Genomic DNA, 15234 nt, shown 5'->3' with positions numbered 1-15234 from the left:
GTGTTCCCCTTGTCCCAACATTGCAGCTAGGGACAATACATGTAGAAGTTGCCTCATATGGTCTCCTCTGGCACTATATGAATTCCTGACTCTGGAAACCAGACTCTTCAGATACATGTCATTTTTGAATGCTGGACACATTGTGTCCCAGGAGCACACTCAGGAGTCTTGTAATAAGAACTGGACTTGGAGCCAGGGTTCCTCAGAGGGGCCTTGAGCAAGTCACCATCTTGCTTCAGTTTCCTGATCAATAGAACAAAGAGGATGGACTGGGATGGTCTCAGGAGAGCTTTCTATACCCAGAGCTCTGTGTGGGTCTTCCTTGTGCTAGGATATCATTTTGTGTTCCTAAAGTTGCCATTAATTAAAATTCAATTAACAACCTCAGCCAGGAAATCCAAAGTGGAGGACTGACACTTCTGATTAATTGAGAGTGGCAGAAAAATAAAATGTGTGTGGGGGGGACAATGTGACAGGCAGTTTTAGCATCTTGCTTGCCCTTTATTGAACTGACTCTGTCTGAATTGACTTAAACCCCCAAATGCTTATTCTCTATTTTTTATATTTCACTCAGGAGCAGTGTCAACCAGCTGCTGTGTTCCACCTGAGTAGGGACTGCTTTTTTGGCAACAAAGGAAAAGATTTCCCTGAATGATTCCTTACACTTTTTTAGAAGCAATGGTTTCAAACTGGTGGCCCATGGGGGAGACATGATTAACTGCCCAGAATTTTACAAATTGGGGAGATTTATATATAACAACCTCAGTTATTGGTCTCTCTTGCGAATGATAAGCCCTGGACTCCCATACTCGCATGGCAAAATGGCAAGAGCTGGGCAGCGGTTCTTCCCTTCGGCTGAGCAGTCGTTCCCCCACTTGCCACAGACCTCACCACTCCCTGCTGCATTAGACCCAAATTGATTTTTTTTTAATTTACTCGGTTGGCCTGGCTCTTATGAACACTGTCTTGGCATTGACAAGCCCTAAACGTACAGAAGAATACCAGTTGCTGTGGGGAGTTGATTGGAGCCTCTCAAAGTGCTCATTTTGCAGGTTCAGAAACTGAAGTTGGGAGAGAGAAGATGACTTGTCTGAAGCCACATAGTGAACTGGGTCATGGTGGCTAAGCTAGGTCTCCTGACTCTCATCTAGTGCTCCCCCTTCATCAGAGTGTACCACACTTCAGCCCAGAGTTTGATCTGCAAGCTTCCTAGAGAATTCAATTTTATGTGAGTTCCAGTGTGGTGATTCACTGTCCCCTCTTTCGATTTTTGTTATGAATATTCCTGAAGGACTTTTTTTTTAAAGGTTTGTGGCTCCTGCTGCTTTTTTCTATGCATCTCTGGAGACAGATGCACACAATATCTCCATAGCAACTTTCTGTGACAAAAAAGAGGCATTTCTCAGATCTAGGCACACCCTGATGAAAGAGCAAGAAAATGGTGAAACTCTTCGTGAGGGCAATTATAATTGGGACACCATGGAGAACATGTATTCGACAAGCTCAGTGTTTAATGAGCAGACCCAGGATTTAACTATTGGCTCTGCCATTACCCAGCTGTGCAACCTTATACAAATCACTTAACCTCTCTGAGCCCCAACTTCCTCCTCTCCCAACTGGTGATTAGGATAGTGCCTCCTGGGGTTAGTAGAAAGGCAGAGCTGGCTAATAGATCCAAAGCACTTCCTTAGCATAGAACCTGGCCCATTACAATTATGTTAAAAAGTGGCTTCTAAAAATTGTGTAACCACAATAATGCTCAGCATTTTAACATCTTCAAAGTGTTGTTTCTTGAGGTTCTTTACTAATGTTGTGAGGTCAGCAGGGACGAGCATTATACTCCTGTTGTGGGTAAGAGCACAGGTACAGCAAACTGCTCTTTCAACTACTTTTGCCTATCTAAACATGACCTCATTTTAAAAATATATTTGAGAGAGAGAGAGAGAGAAAGAGAGCACAGAGGGAGGGGGGAAGCAGAAGGAGGAGAAGCAGACTCCCGTTAGGCAGAGAGCCCTACTCAAGGCTCGATCTCAGGACCCTGGGATCATGACCTGAGTGGAAGGCAGGCGCTTAACCAACTGAGCCACCCAGGTGCCCCTAAACATGACCTCTTGTCATTATTATTTTATGGTGCTTGTTGGGTAGATGAATCCAGGAAGTCTGGTGCTGGAAATAGTTCTGAGTGAAAAGAATAGATCTCTTGATGTTCTTTTTGTACGGAATGTGCATTCTAGTTCATAGAACACCCTATCTGTTGAATCACCCACTTCTTATTTTCTGGTTGAGTTTAAGAGAGAGAGAGAGAGAGAGAGAGAGAGAGAGAGAGAGAGAAATGACTATTATTGATTAAAACCGTGGAGTGAGGTAAGTCCATCTTCTTCTGGTGACATCTTATTGAGCAGCTCTGCAGCCATCCCTCCCCTTCCCCGTGAAGTGTTGTCCAGCCAAATGTCATTTCTCCTATAATCCCCAGATAACTATTTTAATTAAAATTCACAAAAACCATCCAACAGCATGTGGTTCTGACTTCCCTTCACTCAGAGAACCAACTGGAAAAAAAATCCCATCAGAGAAGAGACCAGCAAAAAAACGCCTCTGACACATGTTGGGGCCAGTAGTTGGGCAGTAGCGTCGTGCACGTGCCGACAGTTACCTTAGGCGCTGTGACGAAGTGCTCCCACTTCTGTTCTATGGACTTGTCCTTATTGATTTTCTTTATTGTATTCTTGCTTCCACCCGGGTCCCTGAGTGAAAAACAGCTTAATGAGTTTTCCATTCCCAGAGCCTCGTTTTACTACAAGTTCTTTTAGGAAATGCAATAAATAGATGATGGATGGTGGCTGTTCTCTGTTATGGTTTTTTTTTCCCACCCCCTGTATGTGTGAAAAAGTGAGAGGGACAGTTTTCTGTAGCTGGGTCTTGTCAGTGAAAATTGAGGTTAGGAGAGACCACTGCTTACAAGGTGGGGGTGAGGGAGGTGGAATGTATTTGTGTGTGTTCTGCGTCTATTTGCCTTTTGGATTGGGTCCTCTCTTAGTCTCCAGGGCAAGTCTACTCCAGGGCAGTTACTTCTGGGAGTAAACTGAAAAGCGTGTTCGTTTGTGAATCTTTGCCTGCTCTGCTGCCTAACAATCCCACCCCAAGTAACACAGAGAGGATTACTGGGTGGGACTGGGGAGAGTTTGTGGGGTAGGTTGCACAATAAAAAAAATCACTGGTTTGGAGTGTGTGGAGCAAAAGTCTATAAGATGCTTACATGCAAGATGCTTTCGTGCATTCTCACTGAATCATCTCCACAAAAATCATGTGATATTGTCATCCCTTTACAGATGAGAAAACAAACTGGGGGAGGTGGGGAGGGGAAAGCTCAAGTCACTCACCCAGATGCAGATTTACAGTGAAACTAATGACCCTCACTTGAATGGGTTCTTCTGGGAACCCTGTACCTGATTTTCTGTCGTAATTTTATATTCTTTTTCTTAAAGTGCTTCCCTCCCCCAATTAGTTAAACTTCAAATACCCTAAAACCTAGATCCCTCCCTTCTTGGGTTGGGAACCTTCTCGCTATGAGACTGAACCTCCAGCAGATTTTGTGGGTGACATGCCTATCATCCCTCATCTAAACCCGTGGGACCAGATGTGTTGCCATGTAGGGATTTGGGGAAGGATATATGCTGCATATACCATATGTTAACATAATCCCTCCAGTGGATTCAGGGCCAGCACCCTGTAACCAAACACATTAATATTCCTGTACTGATATATATGAATATTTACACCAGGTGGTATAAAGACCGTAATTAGCTTCAGGTCAAATTTTGCCACCAAATTGGTTTGATTCATATGTCAAGTTTTGCTGCTAAATGAGTTATAGAAAAATTGAATTTTCAGAGCCTTTTGGATTTTGAACTTGGGGCTACAGGGCAGTGGATCTTGCTGATAAGCAAGCAGAAAAAGACTCAATGTGTGCTCTTTCAACTCCCTCTACCTACCTATCTGTCAATCGATTGACCCATCCATCTATCCCTTTCTTTATCTCCTTTTTCTCTGCAGAAAGGATTTTGGATGGTTGGGACTCTTAAAATCGTTTGGCACAGAGCAGGGACTTGAGGGAATGAGATGGCCAGATCAGGTTGGTGAGGGGAGGCATTGACAGAGGTCTAGACTTATCAGGGGCTGCTGGTGGAGGAGTGGGAGATACTCAGCAGGTGGTAAAAGGTGGTCAAGCTCTAACTTGCCTAAGACTGGCTTCTCATGGCACAGGGCTCTAGGTAGCAGAATCAGAGGCTTTTACCAGCCGAGACCTGGAGGAGGGCGTGCACTCTTTGATGGCAGGACTTTGCTGAGCATCTACCAGCCCACAGCCACAATGCAAGCAACACATAGAGGTGCCAGGGTGGAAGTCGGGCTGGGGAGGGCGGGGTGAGACTCCGCCTCCAAGCTTTTTGTAAGACTTTATGTTTGATTACACAATAAAAAGCCCTCTGAATAATTAACAGTGAAGCTCATTTAACGTTGGTTCTGCCTGCTTCTCCCCCGAGTAATCAAATTAGGGAATATTTAAAATCCAGCCAGAGGAAGGAATAGCAACACACCAGTCCTATAAACAATATTTAAACTAGCGGCGCTTTTGAAGTCTGATTTAAGGCTCGCCAACTGGAAGCTTTAGAGGTTCTGCTTTGGAGCATTTCTTTCAAGACCACAGGGTTTTTCGGCTTCTTCCCTTTGCTAACTCAGCTCCTGCTGTGCCTGCAGCCTTCTTCTTGAAGTTCAAAAGCAACCCCCTTCCCCTTTTAAAATTAAATCTGGTCCCAACCAAGCTTTCAAAATCTTAAATATTCAAGCCCGATTGGAGAGATGGAGGTTTTCTGTTAACACTGACTTCCAAGATGACCTGAAATCTATTGCGACATGAGGCAGCAGGTAAATGAGCTAAAAATACAGCAAAGCTCCCAGAGATCTAAAAAAAAAAAAAAAAAAAAAAAAAAACCCTGCACCCTTGCCCATGCAAAGCCACTGATAAAGAAAGGGCCTGGTTAGACCCTTCTCTGATGTTTCATTCTCACTAGCAAATAAGCCAAAAAGGAAACTCAGATAGGGGCAGGAAGAGAAATAAACCACCTGAGTTTCTTGGTCCACAGGTGGCTGAGAGAATTGAGTGGACTGGATGTTGGAGTCCCCTGCCTGCACTGCTGCTTTCTAGGTGTGTGTTTGTGTAAGTTACTTAGGCTCTTGGAGCCTCGGTGCCCACATCCGTAAAATGGCGGGAATAATATTAGTTATGTCAGAGGCTTGGTGTGAGGATGCAGCCGGGCCTGTTAAGGGCTTGACAGGGTGCCTTGTACAGAGAACTGAACACAGAGAGCTTAGTGTGGCTTGGAGGAGGGGTTAATGGTGGGGGACAAGGAACAAGGGCAGAACCGTGGGGAAGTGACTCTCAGACCATTTTTTCCCCTGCTGAAACTTTGGGGCAGGGGCGGGGAGGAGGATCCTAGTTGCTAGAAGTCAAGGGACGAAAGCAGAGCACCGTTGCATCTCATTGAACTGTACCTGCCAAGCACATTTTGTTCCTGGTGAATTGCTTGAAATAGTCTGTGCCCAGTAGCACTCAGAGTCATCTTCTCCAATACTTCCCTCTTTCTTGGCAAATCCTTATTTGGGGCAAAACACCTGTTCTCGAGAGTGGAAAGTCTGTCGGCTGGTTTGGAATGCGTTCATGTGTCCGTGACTGAGTGTGGAGGACAGAGGTAGCCCCTGATGGTGCACCAGGGAGGGGACGGAGAGCAGAGCTCCCAGGAGTCCTGGCCAATCGCCTCCCTCCTGACAGGTGCTGGGATCATCCTGCCAGGATCCCTCACTCCTGCAGCGATGTCTTTTGAGTAAAGACATGGAGGCATGATGCAATTAAATCAATGCAGAGAGAGTGGGTAGATTCAGAGATTTCACTCACATGTCACCTCTTGCATCTTTCCCAGACGGTCTGACATAAAAGTCACCCCACACCTGCCACTGTTGCATCACCCCCTCAATTGCTTCACAGTGCTTGGTGCTATCTCAAAGCATCTTGATGACTGCATGTCTACTATCTGCCGCTCCCCCCACATCCCCCGGAACCCAAAGCTCCAGAGAACAAGGATGGTGTCTGTTCCCTTCACTGCTGTGTCCCCAGTAATGCCTGAAAAAAAAACAGGTTTAAGGAAAATGAGAGTTTCCAGGGTGAGGGGTGCACATGACAGGGGCAAAACCCAGCTTAAATATAATGACTGCTATTTTGCGTGTTGTTTGAAATGATGCTGCATTCCCCCCACCCCAAGACTGAAATCTGGCAAATTAAAGTTCCTACAGGAATTGGTTAAATATGACAATAAACTCCACAGCCATTGAAAGAGGTTTTGATATGGAGATTTGGTTCCCATATATTAAGTTAAATATGAACGCCGTAAGTATACAATGGCCTCTTCTATTGCTTTTTAAAAGGAAATTCTATATGTACATATCATATTATCTTGGTAAGTTACAGTTTCTTTTTGTATCCTGGGGTCCCCTGGCAAATATTACTTTGTGATGAGTTTTTCTTTTTGTTTTTCCGACACCAGATTGTACCCTAAATTAATTGAAGACTTTTGGACTTTCGCTAGGAACAGAGGCAACCGTCATCTAGTGGTTAAGCACACGTGCTTTGCAGCTGGGCTACCTGAATTCCAATTCTGATTTAGCTTTTACTGGCTATGCAATTCTGAGCAAGTTACTTAAGTTTTCTGTGCCTCAGTTTATTCTTTTGTTAGAATGAGGCTCAACTGCAGGAATTCTTTCCTCTCCTGGCTGCCCAGTGGTCTGTCCCATTCTTTCTCATGGGAACTAGGGAAGATAGCAGCAGGGGCTGGGGGTGAGTGGAATTAGGGATGAGAAGTGGCACAAAGGTTTGTAGTGCTTGCTCACACGTCATCTTGTCTGCTTCTCTTATAAAGGCCCATTCATTTCTGGTCACTCCTTGGAAAGTTAATCTCTTAAAAAAATACCAATACAAGTTCATAACCCCTTATCAAATTCCAAAATCCAAAGGGTATTGAAAACCAGAAAAAATTTTAATAACTTATTTGACGGCAAAACATGACCTGAACTGATGGGGGGCTATGGATGACTGTTATTTATCTTTATGGTGCACTTAGTGTAAATATTCCTTCTTTTTCTTTTTCTGCGGGAATACTGTGTTGGATGATAGTCTCCTGCCCCGTCCTCTCTGGGGGTCGTTTTCTATGGTGTATGCCCCATATTTCCTTTCTAAAATGCCAAGAAAAGAAAAAAAGAAAGCAATTCTGAAACCTAACTAGTCCCAAAGGTTTGGATAAAGACTTGGGTGCCTTTATATATAAAATAAGTCTTACTTTGCTGAAACAGAGGCTTGCATCTTTCAGAAAAGGATAATTAGGACACTTGTTATTGAAAGCTCAGTTTCTGCTCTCTCATGGACCCGATTATCTTGTCAATTGAAATAAACTCTCCTTGCTAGCTGTGGGATTCATGAGGATCCTGGGAAATGATAATGTGTTTGAATTGCCACATGATGAAATTGGGAAGGCCTCCCTCCCCACCCCAAGTAAAGCACAGACTCAGAGGCATCTCCTAATGACACCCTAAAATCTGTCATCTGTCCATTCACCCAACCATCCACCTGTTCTAGCCAAATATGGGATCTTCCTGCAATTAACAAAGATCGTCTTCTGCTTGCAGTATGCTAGCTGGCAGTTAGTAAAATTTTGCTGCCTGTAGGAAGCCCATGTTGAGATATTGAACCACCTCTACTTTCTTGTTATAAAATCCATAACGGGGCGGGTTGGATCTGCAGCCATCATTATGCCTAGTAGAAGAAAAAACTCTGGGATCTACAGATCCCCGATGATGGATGTTTCCTTTTGGAAAATGCATAGTTGTCGGAGCTCAGGGTTTGTGTTTCAGATGCTTGAGTAGCAGGAGATGCTGGCTGCTTGATGATGGAAACTCAGAAAAGAGAGCACCGTCAGGAGAACTGAAGATTTGAGAATTCTCTTTTAGAGTCATTCCTTGGATTGTTTATCTTTGCAACCAAATTTTGGTTGACCTTGCTTAGCTTTTTTCCTATCTGTTCGTTTTTCCCAGTGAACATGGATCTCATCTGTTGGTAAAATTCTGCTCAGAAATTTCTTTCTTTCCCTGCCTTAAGTCCCAATGGCATTGATAATCATAGAGCCAACTGCTCTTTGAAATGGGGATTTTAATCTTGAATAACTACCGTTCAGGAACCCTCACAGTGCTCTCAGTCACTGGGCTAAGTGCTCTATGTTCTTTATCTTCTTGATGCTCACAATAACTCTTCTGAGGCAGGAGCCTATATGATGGATGAAGAAACCAAAGCCCAGAGTTGTTAAGTGACCAAGGTCACATAGCTATTAAGTGGCAGAGCCTGGACTCATCCAGTCCATCTGATGCTAAAGCCCTTGCTCTTACTCACTCTCAATTCCTCTGGGCTTTAAAAAATGCATTTGAAGATTTAGAGAAATTTGAATTATGGTATCAGAATGAAACATCATAAATATTAGACATTAAAGACAAGACATCCTTCTCCTTTCATGCTAACTAAAAAGATGCTTTTTGTCACTTTCTAGGAAACCTAAGCCTCTGCCCAGCCCCCACCCCTAGATTTATATATTTTAAAAAAATCAAAATGGTGTGCTGGAGTTGGCTTATGCTGGCTCACAAGAACTGAACATGTACATCTGTTCCTAGCCCCAGGTCCGATGACATCATGTTGATAAGCCTGAAATGAGCCATGGCTGGACTATGTCCACCATGGAAATTGGCATTGTTATATATCATGGCTTTTCCTTCTTGGAGAACTGTTCTGTTTATGAAATGTTTATTAAACATTATCAGCATACCACCAAACTAAAATCACCACCAGGAGCAAATGGTTCGCTAGAAAAAACAAGCCCCAACAAATACTCTGACTTCCCATGGGAATATTTCTGGATGCATTTTTCTGTCAGGTTGAAGTTCTGGTCTATATTCTCCTCTGATAGAGCTGGATATCTATGGATTCCTGACGGAACTCTGCCTAGCAAGTCATGGGTAGAACCTCCACTACTCCCAATGTGAACACTATGTCTTTTTTTTTTTTTTTTTACCACAGGTAACAATTTTTGGTCACATTGTCTGGGCACATTTCTAAAACCAAGCAAAAGAAATAAAGATGCTTCTTTTTATCTTCTCAATCCAAATCCTACATTATAGTCTTGCCTCAGTTTGGGATAATGGATGCTCAAATGTTGGAGACAAAAGTGGCTGCTGGTATCTTGGGGAGATGAAATGCTATTAGAAATCCACTGGCTGAAGGACTTTTTTTTTTTAATCTAAGCAATCAACTGTGAAAAAAATTATATGTTGCCTTGACCCAGAAATTACACTTCTCAGAATCTAGCCAACAGAAATATTTCAACTGGGTACAAAAGTATGTGCGTATGTGCAAGGATGTTCCATGCACTACTGTTTGAAATGGCAAATACTTGAGAACAACCTTAGTGTCCCTCAGTGGAGAAATGGTTATCTAAATTTTGGTGCACCCATACTATAAACCATTGATAACCACTTCTTTATGAGGGATGGTATTCTGGTAAAGGATGGTGGAAACTGTCAAAAGAATGTAGAAACTTTGCACATACCATTATGGAAAGATGTCCATATTTTCTTTTATTTTAAAGATTTATTTATTGATTTTATAAAGATAAAGAGAGCACAAATGGGAAGAGAGGCAGAAGGAGAGAGAGAGAAAATCTTAAGCAGACTCCTTGCTGAGTGTGGAACCCGATGCAGGGCTCCATCTCATGACCCCGAGATCATGATCTGAACTGAAATCAAGAGTTGGACACTTAACTGACTGAGCTACCCAGGCGCCCTATAAGATATTTTAAAGGGGAAAAAGTAGAAAAATATACAATATTCAGAGTGTGATCACATTTCTGATAAAAAAAAGATGGGTTTTATCTATATATATTCATAAGGGGAAGGCAATAGAAAGGTCTGGAAGGAAGAAGGACATACCTCAGACTTAAAAGGGATTCCTCTAGGAAAAATAAATAATATGTGGGAAATGTGTTAAGGCTTTGGTTTTCAAGCAAATTCTGTGAACCACAGAGATATTTGGAAATAACTGGGGTGCCTTGATGGGGATAGGAGAGAGTTGGAGGAGCCCCAGGTCCCCCAGGCCTCCCAACCTCCTGCTTTGTGTAGAAGCTCCATTTTGACAAATTTGTTTTACATTATTGGGGTTTCCATTAAAAATAAAAGATTTCTGCTGCTTAAAAAATAAAATTATAAACCAGAGCACCAAGGGAAGCTACAGTTTTCAATCCATCCCAACTCAAACCATGGAATCAGTTGGAGTTACCAGCCTGTCAATAGATGCAGGAGTTTCTGGTTGATGTTAGTTTATCTGGGCTCCAGTGCAAGGGATGAATTAGGGCAGCGGGTAGGGTGGTAAACACTTTCAGGAGGAAGGAATTAATTATGATTCAGGAAGAGAAGGAAGACTGAATTCAGTTGGGGGCTGGGCAGGGCTGTAGAAAGAGGCCATATCAGTTTATTAGGGTGGGGGTGGGAGGTTCCCACCTGAGGGAAGGGGAATGATTTTACTTCACTCAGCATGGGATTTTCACAGAGCAAATCCAGTTCCTTAGGTCAGGGTCCCTTCCTTTTAGCCCCATTCTTGGAAGAAAAATGACTCTCCATAAGGAACCAATGTCTTATGTACCTGCTTGTTCCTCCTTCCACCTTGTGTGTGCAATGTGGTTCCTGCAACAGTGGCCTCGGGGCTTTTGCATGAGCCTTCCCCTCTGATGAAGACACACCTAAAATTTTTCTTGGCCTGGAGCAAAATGTGCCATTCCAGGGACCTGAGCACTGAGTATTGGGTCCAAGTAGAGAAACAGCCACCAATATATGTTCAAACAAACAAACAAACCTTGAGAGAAAGAAGAAAAGCAAGAACAAAGTGAGAAGGAAGAGGACAAGGAAATGAGAGGAGAAAACTGAAGAGGAGCAAATAAAGAATAGTGTTGAGGAGACAAGGTCCAAGAAGGGACCTAGGGAGTAACCTCGCTGGGCACACAGTGGCATACTGGTCTAGCTGACCAGTTCCTGTGGTGTCAATACTCCCAGCATAGCTGGTTGATTCCAAACATCTAGTGTGAGGTCACTGAATGTGGATCTGGGGAGAGCTGCTGGGAGGAGATGCACACTGTTGGCTCTCCTGAGCCTATATGAGCTGTATACCCTGGCTTCAAGCTCACCCCTGTCTGGATCAGAGAACTCCTAAAGCAACCCACCCTCCAAAAATAGCAAAAGGAGGGGGAAAGCATATAGAAGGCCCTCCCCTATGACACAGTCTGCTGCTTGTTATGGTGGGTTGAAGGGCTGAGACCTACTTTGGATCCCAGCAGGTGATCACAGGCTTCATGGTGTGGCGGGTGCGGTCGATAGTCAGGGCCTCCAGAAGCCAGTGGAGGGCACAGAGCTGGCGGAAGAGGGGCTCCCTGCAAAGACAGAGGGGCAGCGGGGGGCAGGGGGAAGCACAGTGAGATCCTGTGGAACTACGTCCTTCACAATAATGGCCACAGAGACAGTTGTACTGGTTTCCAGTTAGTGAGCTATTGCCATGCTTCAGGCATGGTATTTCCCATTCCTCATCTCATCGAGCCTTTGCAGTGGGCTCATGAGCTGTTCATGGATCCATGTTACAGATGAGGAATCTGAGGCTCAGAGGAGTGAAGGAACTTGTGCCAGGTTGCTGACCTAGCAGGTGGCAGAGCCACGATTTGACACAACATGACCATATGCCGGTTTCCATGTAGGAAGGGAGAAACAATGGAGGGGTCTCACAGCTAGAGGTCTTGACTCAGGTAAATGAGTGGGTTGAAGAACATTCGTTTTTTACAAGTATCTATTTGTTCATCTGATAAAAGTACAATAAATGTACTAAGAATGTCAAAGAATGCTGGAAACACCAGCAAACTGGATTTATTGTAATCTTCCTCCTCCCCCCAGACTAACAGTTGGACCCATTGTTTTAAATTTATAGGTCATTTGCCAGAAAATGCAGCTGGATGTTGAAGAAAACCACATTGAACATATTATTTGAAAATGTAACTAAAGCACTGTATAAAAGCATATCTAACCTGTATTTTCTGATTTGGGGTGGCATCTCATATTACAGCAAGCCAGGCATTGACTAGGGCACCTTATACACTTTATTTCATTCTCCCAACAACCTGCGGAGGTATGAATCATTGTCTAAAGAGGCTCAGAGAACTATAGTCACTTTGCTATAGGTCACACAGCTTGTTGGTGACAGAAGTGGGATCTGAATATCTCATTCAGGGCTCCCAACAACCCTATAGGGAGGGTACTGTTAGTATGTCCTCTTTGCAGGTGAGGCACTCAGGTAAAGGCAGTTGCTCAAGGTCACACTCCTAGGACTGGTGATCTGAAGCCCTCTCTCTCTCTCTCTTTTTAAAATAAATTTATTTTTTATTGGTGTTCAATTTACCAACATACAGAATAACACCCAGTCTCATCCTGTCAAGTGCCCCCCTCAGTGCCCGTCACCCACTCACCCCCACCCCCCGCCCTCCTCCCCTTCCACCACCCCTAGTTCGTTTCCCAGAGTTAGGAGTCTTTATGTTCTGTCTCCCTTTCTGATATTTCCCACACATTTCTCTCTAACTCCAGAGGTTGTGCTTTTCCGGGCCCTGGCTCTGTCCGAGGTGCTGACAAAACCAATGCAGTGGTCGCCCAGGGTGTGAGGTCAGGAGAGGGTTAACCTGCTGCCTGCGTTTTTCCTGGAAGCAAGGTGGAGTGCCAGCCACCCCCTCCCTGCATGATCTCTCCTCTTACACTAATGGGTGAAATGCCTCCATTATGAACCTGTATAATTGCTCTTCTCTGAAGTTGATCTTGATCAATAATCCCCAGGATTCCTGAGCCTGATGTGCAGAGGGGCAGGAAGGGATCCTCCCTCTCTGCTTCCAGGAAGGTGCCACTTCAGAAGGTGGGGCCCAAGGATGTTGCTGACCCAGGGGTGTCCCGGTGAATCGCTTGAGAAATGTCCCTTACTCTCAGCTTGAAGGGGCACTTCCCCTACTACCCCACCCCTCACTTCCTCCAAGGTGGCTATGCCCACCAGGTCTTAGGAAAACCAGGGTAAGCTGCTCTCTCTTCTTCACTGGAACCCTTCCTTCCTCCTTTCTTCCCATACATTTTTTTCTAACACCTTCTATTCCTTCATTTCTAATATAAAGGTCCTGCAAGCCCATAGCCCTTCCAATTCTCATCTCTCTTCCCACTTAGCACCATCGTGGTCCTCATAGGTGCATTTCAGCAGCTCTGCGCACTGGGCCATGTCCAACAATTCTCCAAGAGCAACAGCTAGCTGTTTCATGTGCCTGGCTTCTCATGTTAGTCTCACCATAACCCAGGATATTGCAAAAGGCCCAGGGAGATGTATCCTCTTCTCTTCACTGTAGACAGCCCCTACCAGCCTGGTCTTTGGGTTGTGTAGGGTGGAGACTGGGAGTAAGGGATCAGCAAAGGGAGTTAAATGGTGAGGTGGGGTCTGCTTGGTCATGATGATGGGGATGTGGGGCATCCGAGCATCAGATTCATTTCTGCAGGTGACAAACACAGGCATAACCCTGACTTGATCCCTCTCTTGCTCAAAATCTTCAAACTACACCATCTGGTTGGGGCTAAATTGTGTCCCCCTGAAAATTCATATGTGAAAGTTCTAAACCCCTGGGGACCTCAGAATGAGACCATATTTGGAGATAAGGCCTTTGAAGTGGTGATTATGTTAAAATGAGGCCCCCTAACTAGGGTAGGCCCTAATCCGGTCTGACTGGTGTTCCTCCTATAAGAAGAGGAAATTTGGATACACAGAGAGACATTAGTGGTGCACATGCTAGAAGGAAAGACCATGTGAGACACAGGGAGAAGGAGGCCTCAGAAGAAACCAACCCTGTTGACATCTTGATCTTGGACATCCATCCAGCCTCTGGAATGATGAAAAAGTGAATTTCTGCTGATGAAGAATTTTGTTATAGCAAACTAACACACTGAGACCTATGAGACTTCTATCCACCTCACCAGCCTCAAGTCTCCCCATGGCCCCTCTTCTGTCATCTGTAGCCTGGGGAAGTTCTACTCCATTGCTCAGGCTCACCTTCCTCTCAACTTTGCACTGCCTGAGTTAAAATCCTAGCTTTGCCACCTACTAGCTATGTGTTCTTGGCCAAATTACTTAACTTCCCAGAGCCTCACTTTCCTCATCTATAAAATGGCAGGAATTGTTAGTGAGGGTGACAAGAGGTGGTTGGGACTGTTCTCTGCTCTGATATATATTCCTCTTCCTCCTCCTTCTCTGCCTCCCAGCTCAGATGTCAGCTCCACCAGGAAGCCTTCCTTGATTTCTCCAGGTCTGGGTTAGGCTCTCTTCAAAGCATTCTAAAGCATTCCATCTTGATAGTATATCTCTTTGCCCCTACATTCCCAGTTCTCACTCTATTGTAGCTACCTGTTTACTTGTCTCTAGTCCAGGAGCCTACAAGCTACAGAATCTTGTCCACTGCAGGTTACTGCTGGGCACAGAGTAGGCTCAGTATATTACTAGCTTCTGAATCGAAGGTGGTGGTAGGGAACTGGATCAGATCTGACATTTTCTGGAGATGATTACTTGGGCAAAATTCTCATTTGCAGAACCACTGAGATAATGAAGAGGAGTGATAACAGCAAAATAGTAAAATTTTCCCACAGAGCATTTACACTGTGACAGCAGACTCTGTGTTAAGTGTTCTACATGTTGACTAAGGTCATCCCTGTGAGGAAAGTACTATTGGTTTTCCCACTTTGCAGATAAGAAAACCGAGGCCCTGTAACTTGTCCAAAATCTTAAAAAGCCAGCAAATAGGCAGAGCTTGAATCTTAGCCCAGGCAGCCTGGTTTCTGAATCTGTGCTTTATCTCTGGTATTAGTGTTGTTTCTTATTACCAGGGAGAGCCCTCCTTTTCACTAGAATAGAGTTTCATCCAATGGGTCTGGGCTTTATTCTCTATTTATAAAAAGTGCCTCACAAACACCTGTACAAGATATTTATAGATAGCAGCTTTATTCATAATTGCCAAAATGTAGAAATAACCAAGATGTCCTTTA

General features: G+C 44.3%; 1 protein-coding gene across 1 annotated transcript in view; it reads right to left on the bottom strand.

Moving 5' to 3' along the window:
* CCDC60 (coiled-coil domain containing 60) overlaps positions 1 to 15234 on the bottom strand; it is a 152668-nt gene that overhangs the window by 23703 nt on the left and 113731 nt on the right. The window contains exons 5-6 of the mRNA XM_072722964.1: positions 11457 to 11564; positions 2654 to 2744 (exon numbers count right to left, since the gene is read on the bottom strand). Of these exons, the coding sequence (XP_072579065.1) occupies positions 2654 to 2744; positions 11457 to 11564 (199 nt within the window). The remainder of the gene's footprint in view (positions 1 to 2653; positions 2745 to 11456; positions 11565 to 15234) is intronic.

This window comes from Vulpes vulpes, chromosome 10, assembly GCF_048418805.1.
Source record: "Vulpes vulpes isolate BD-2025 chromosome 10, VulVul3, whole genome shotgun sequence".
NCBI lineage: Eukaryota > Metazoa > Chordata > Mammalia > Carnivora > Canidae > Vulpes > Vulpes vulpes.
Note: the sequence above shows the minus strand (reverse complement) of the source record. Positions and strands in the feature narration are given on the sequence as shown.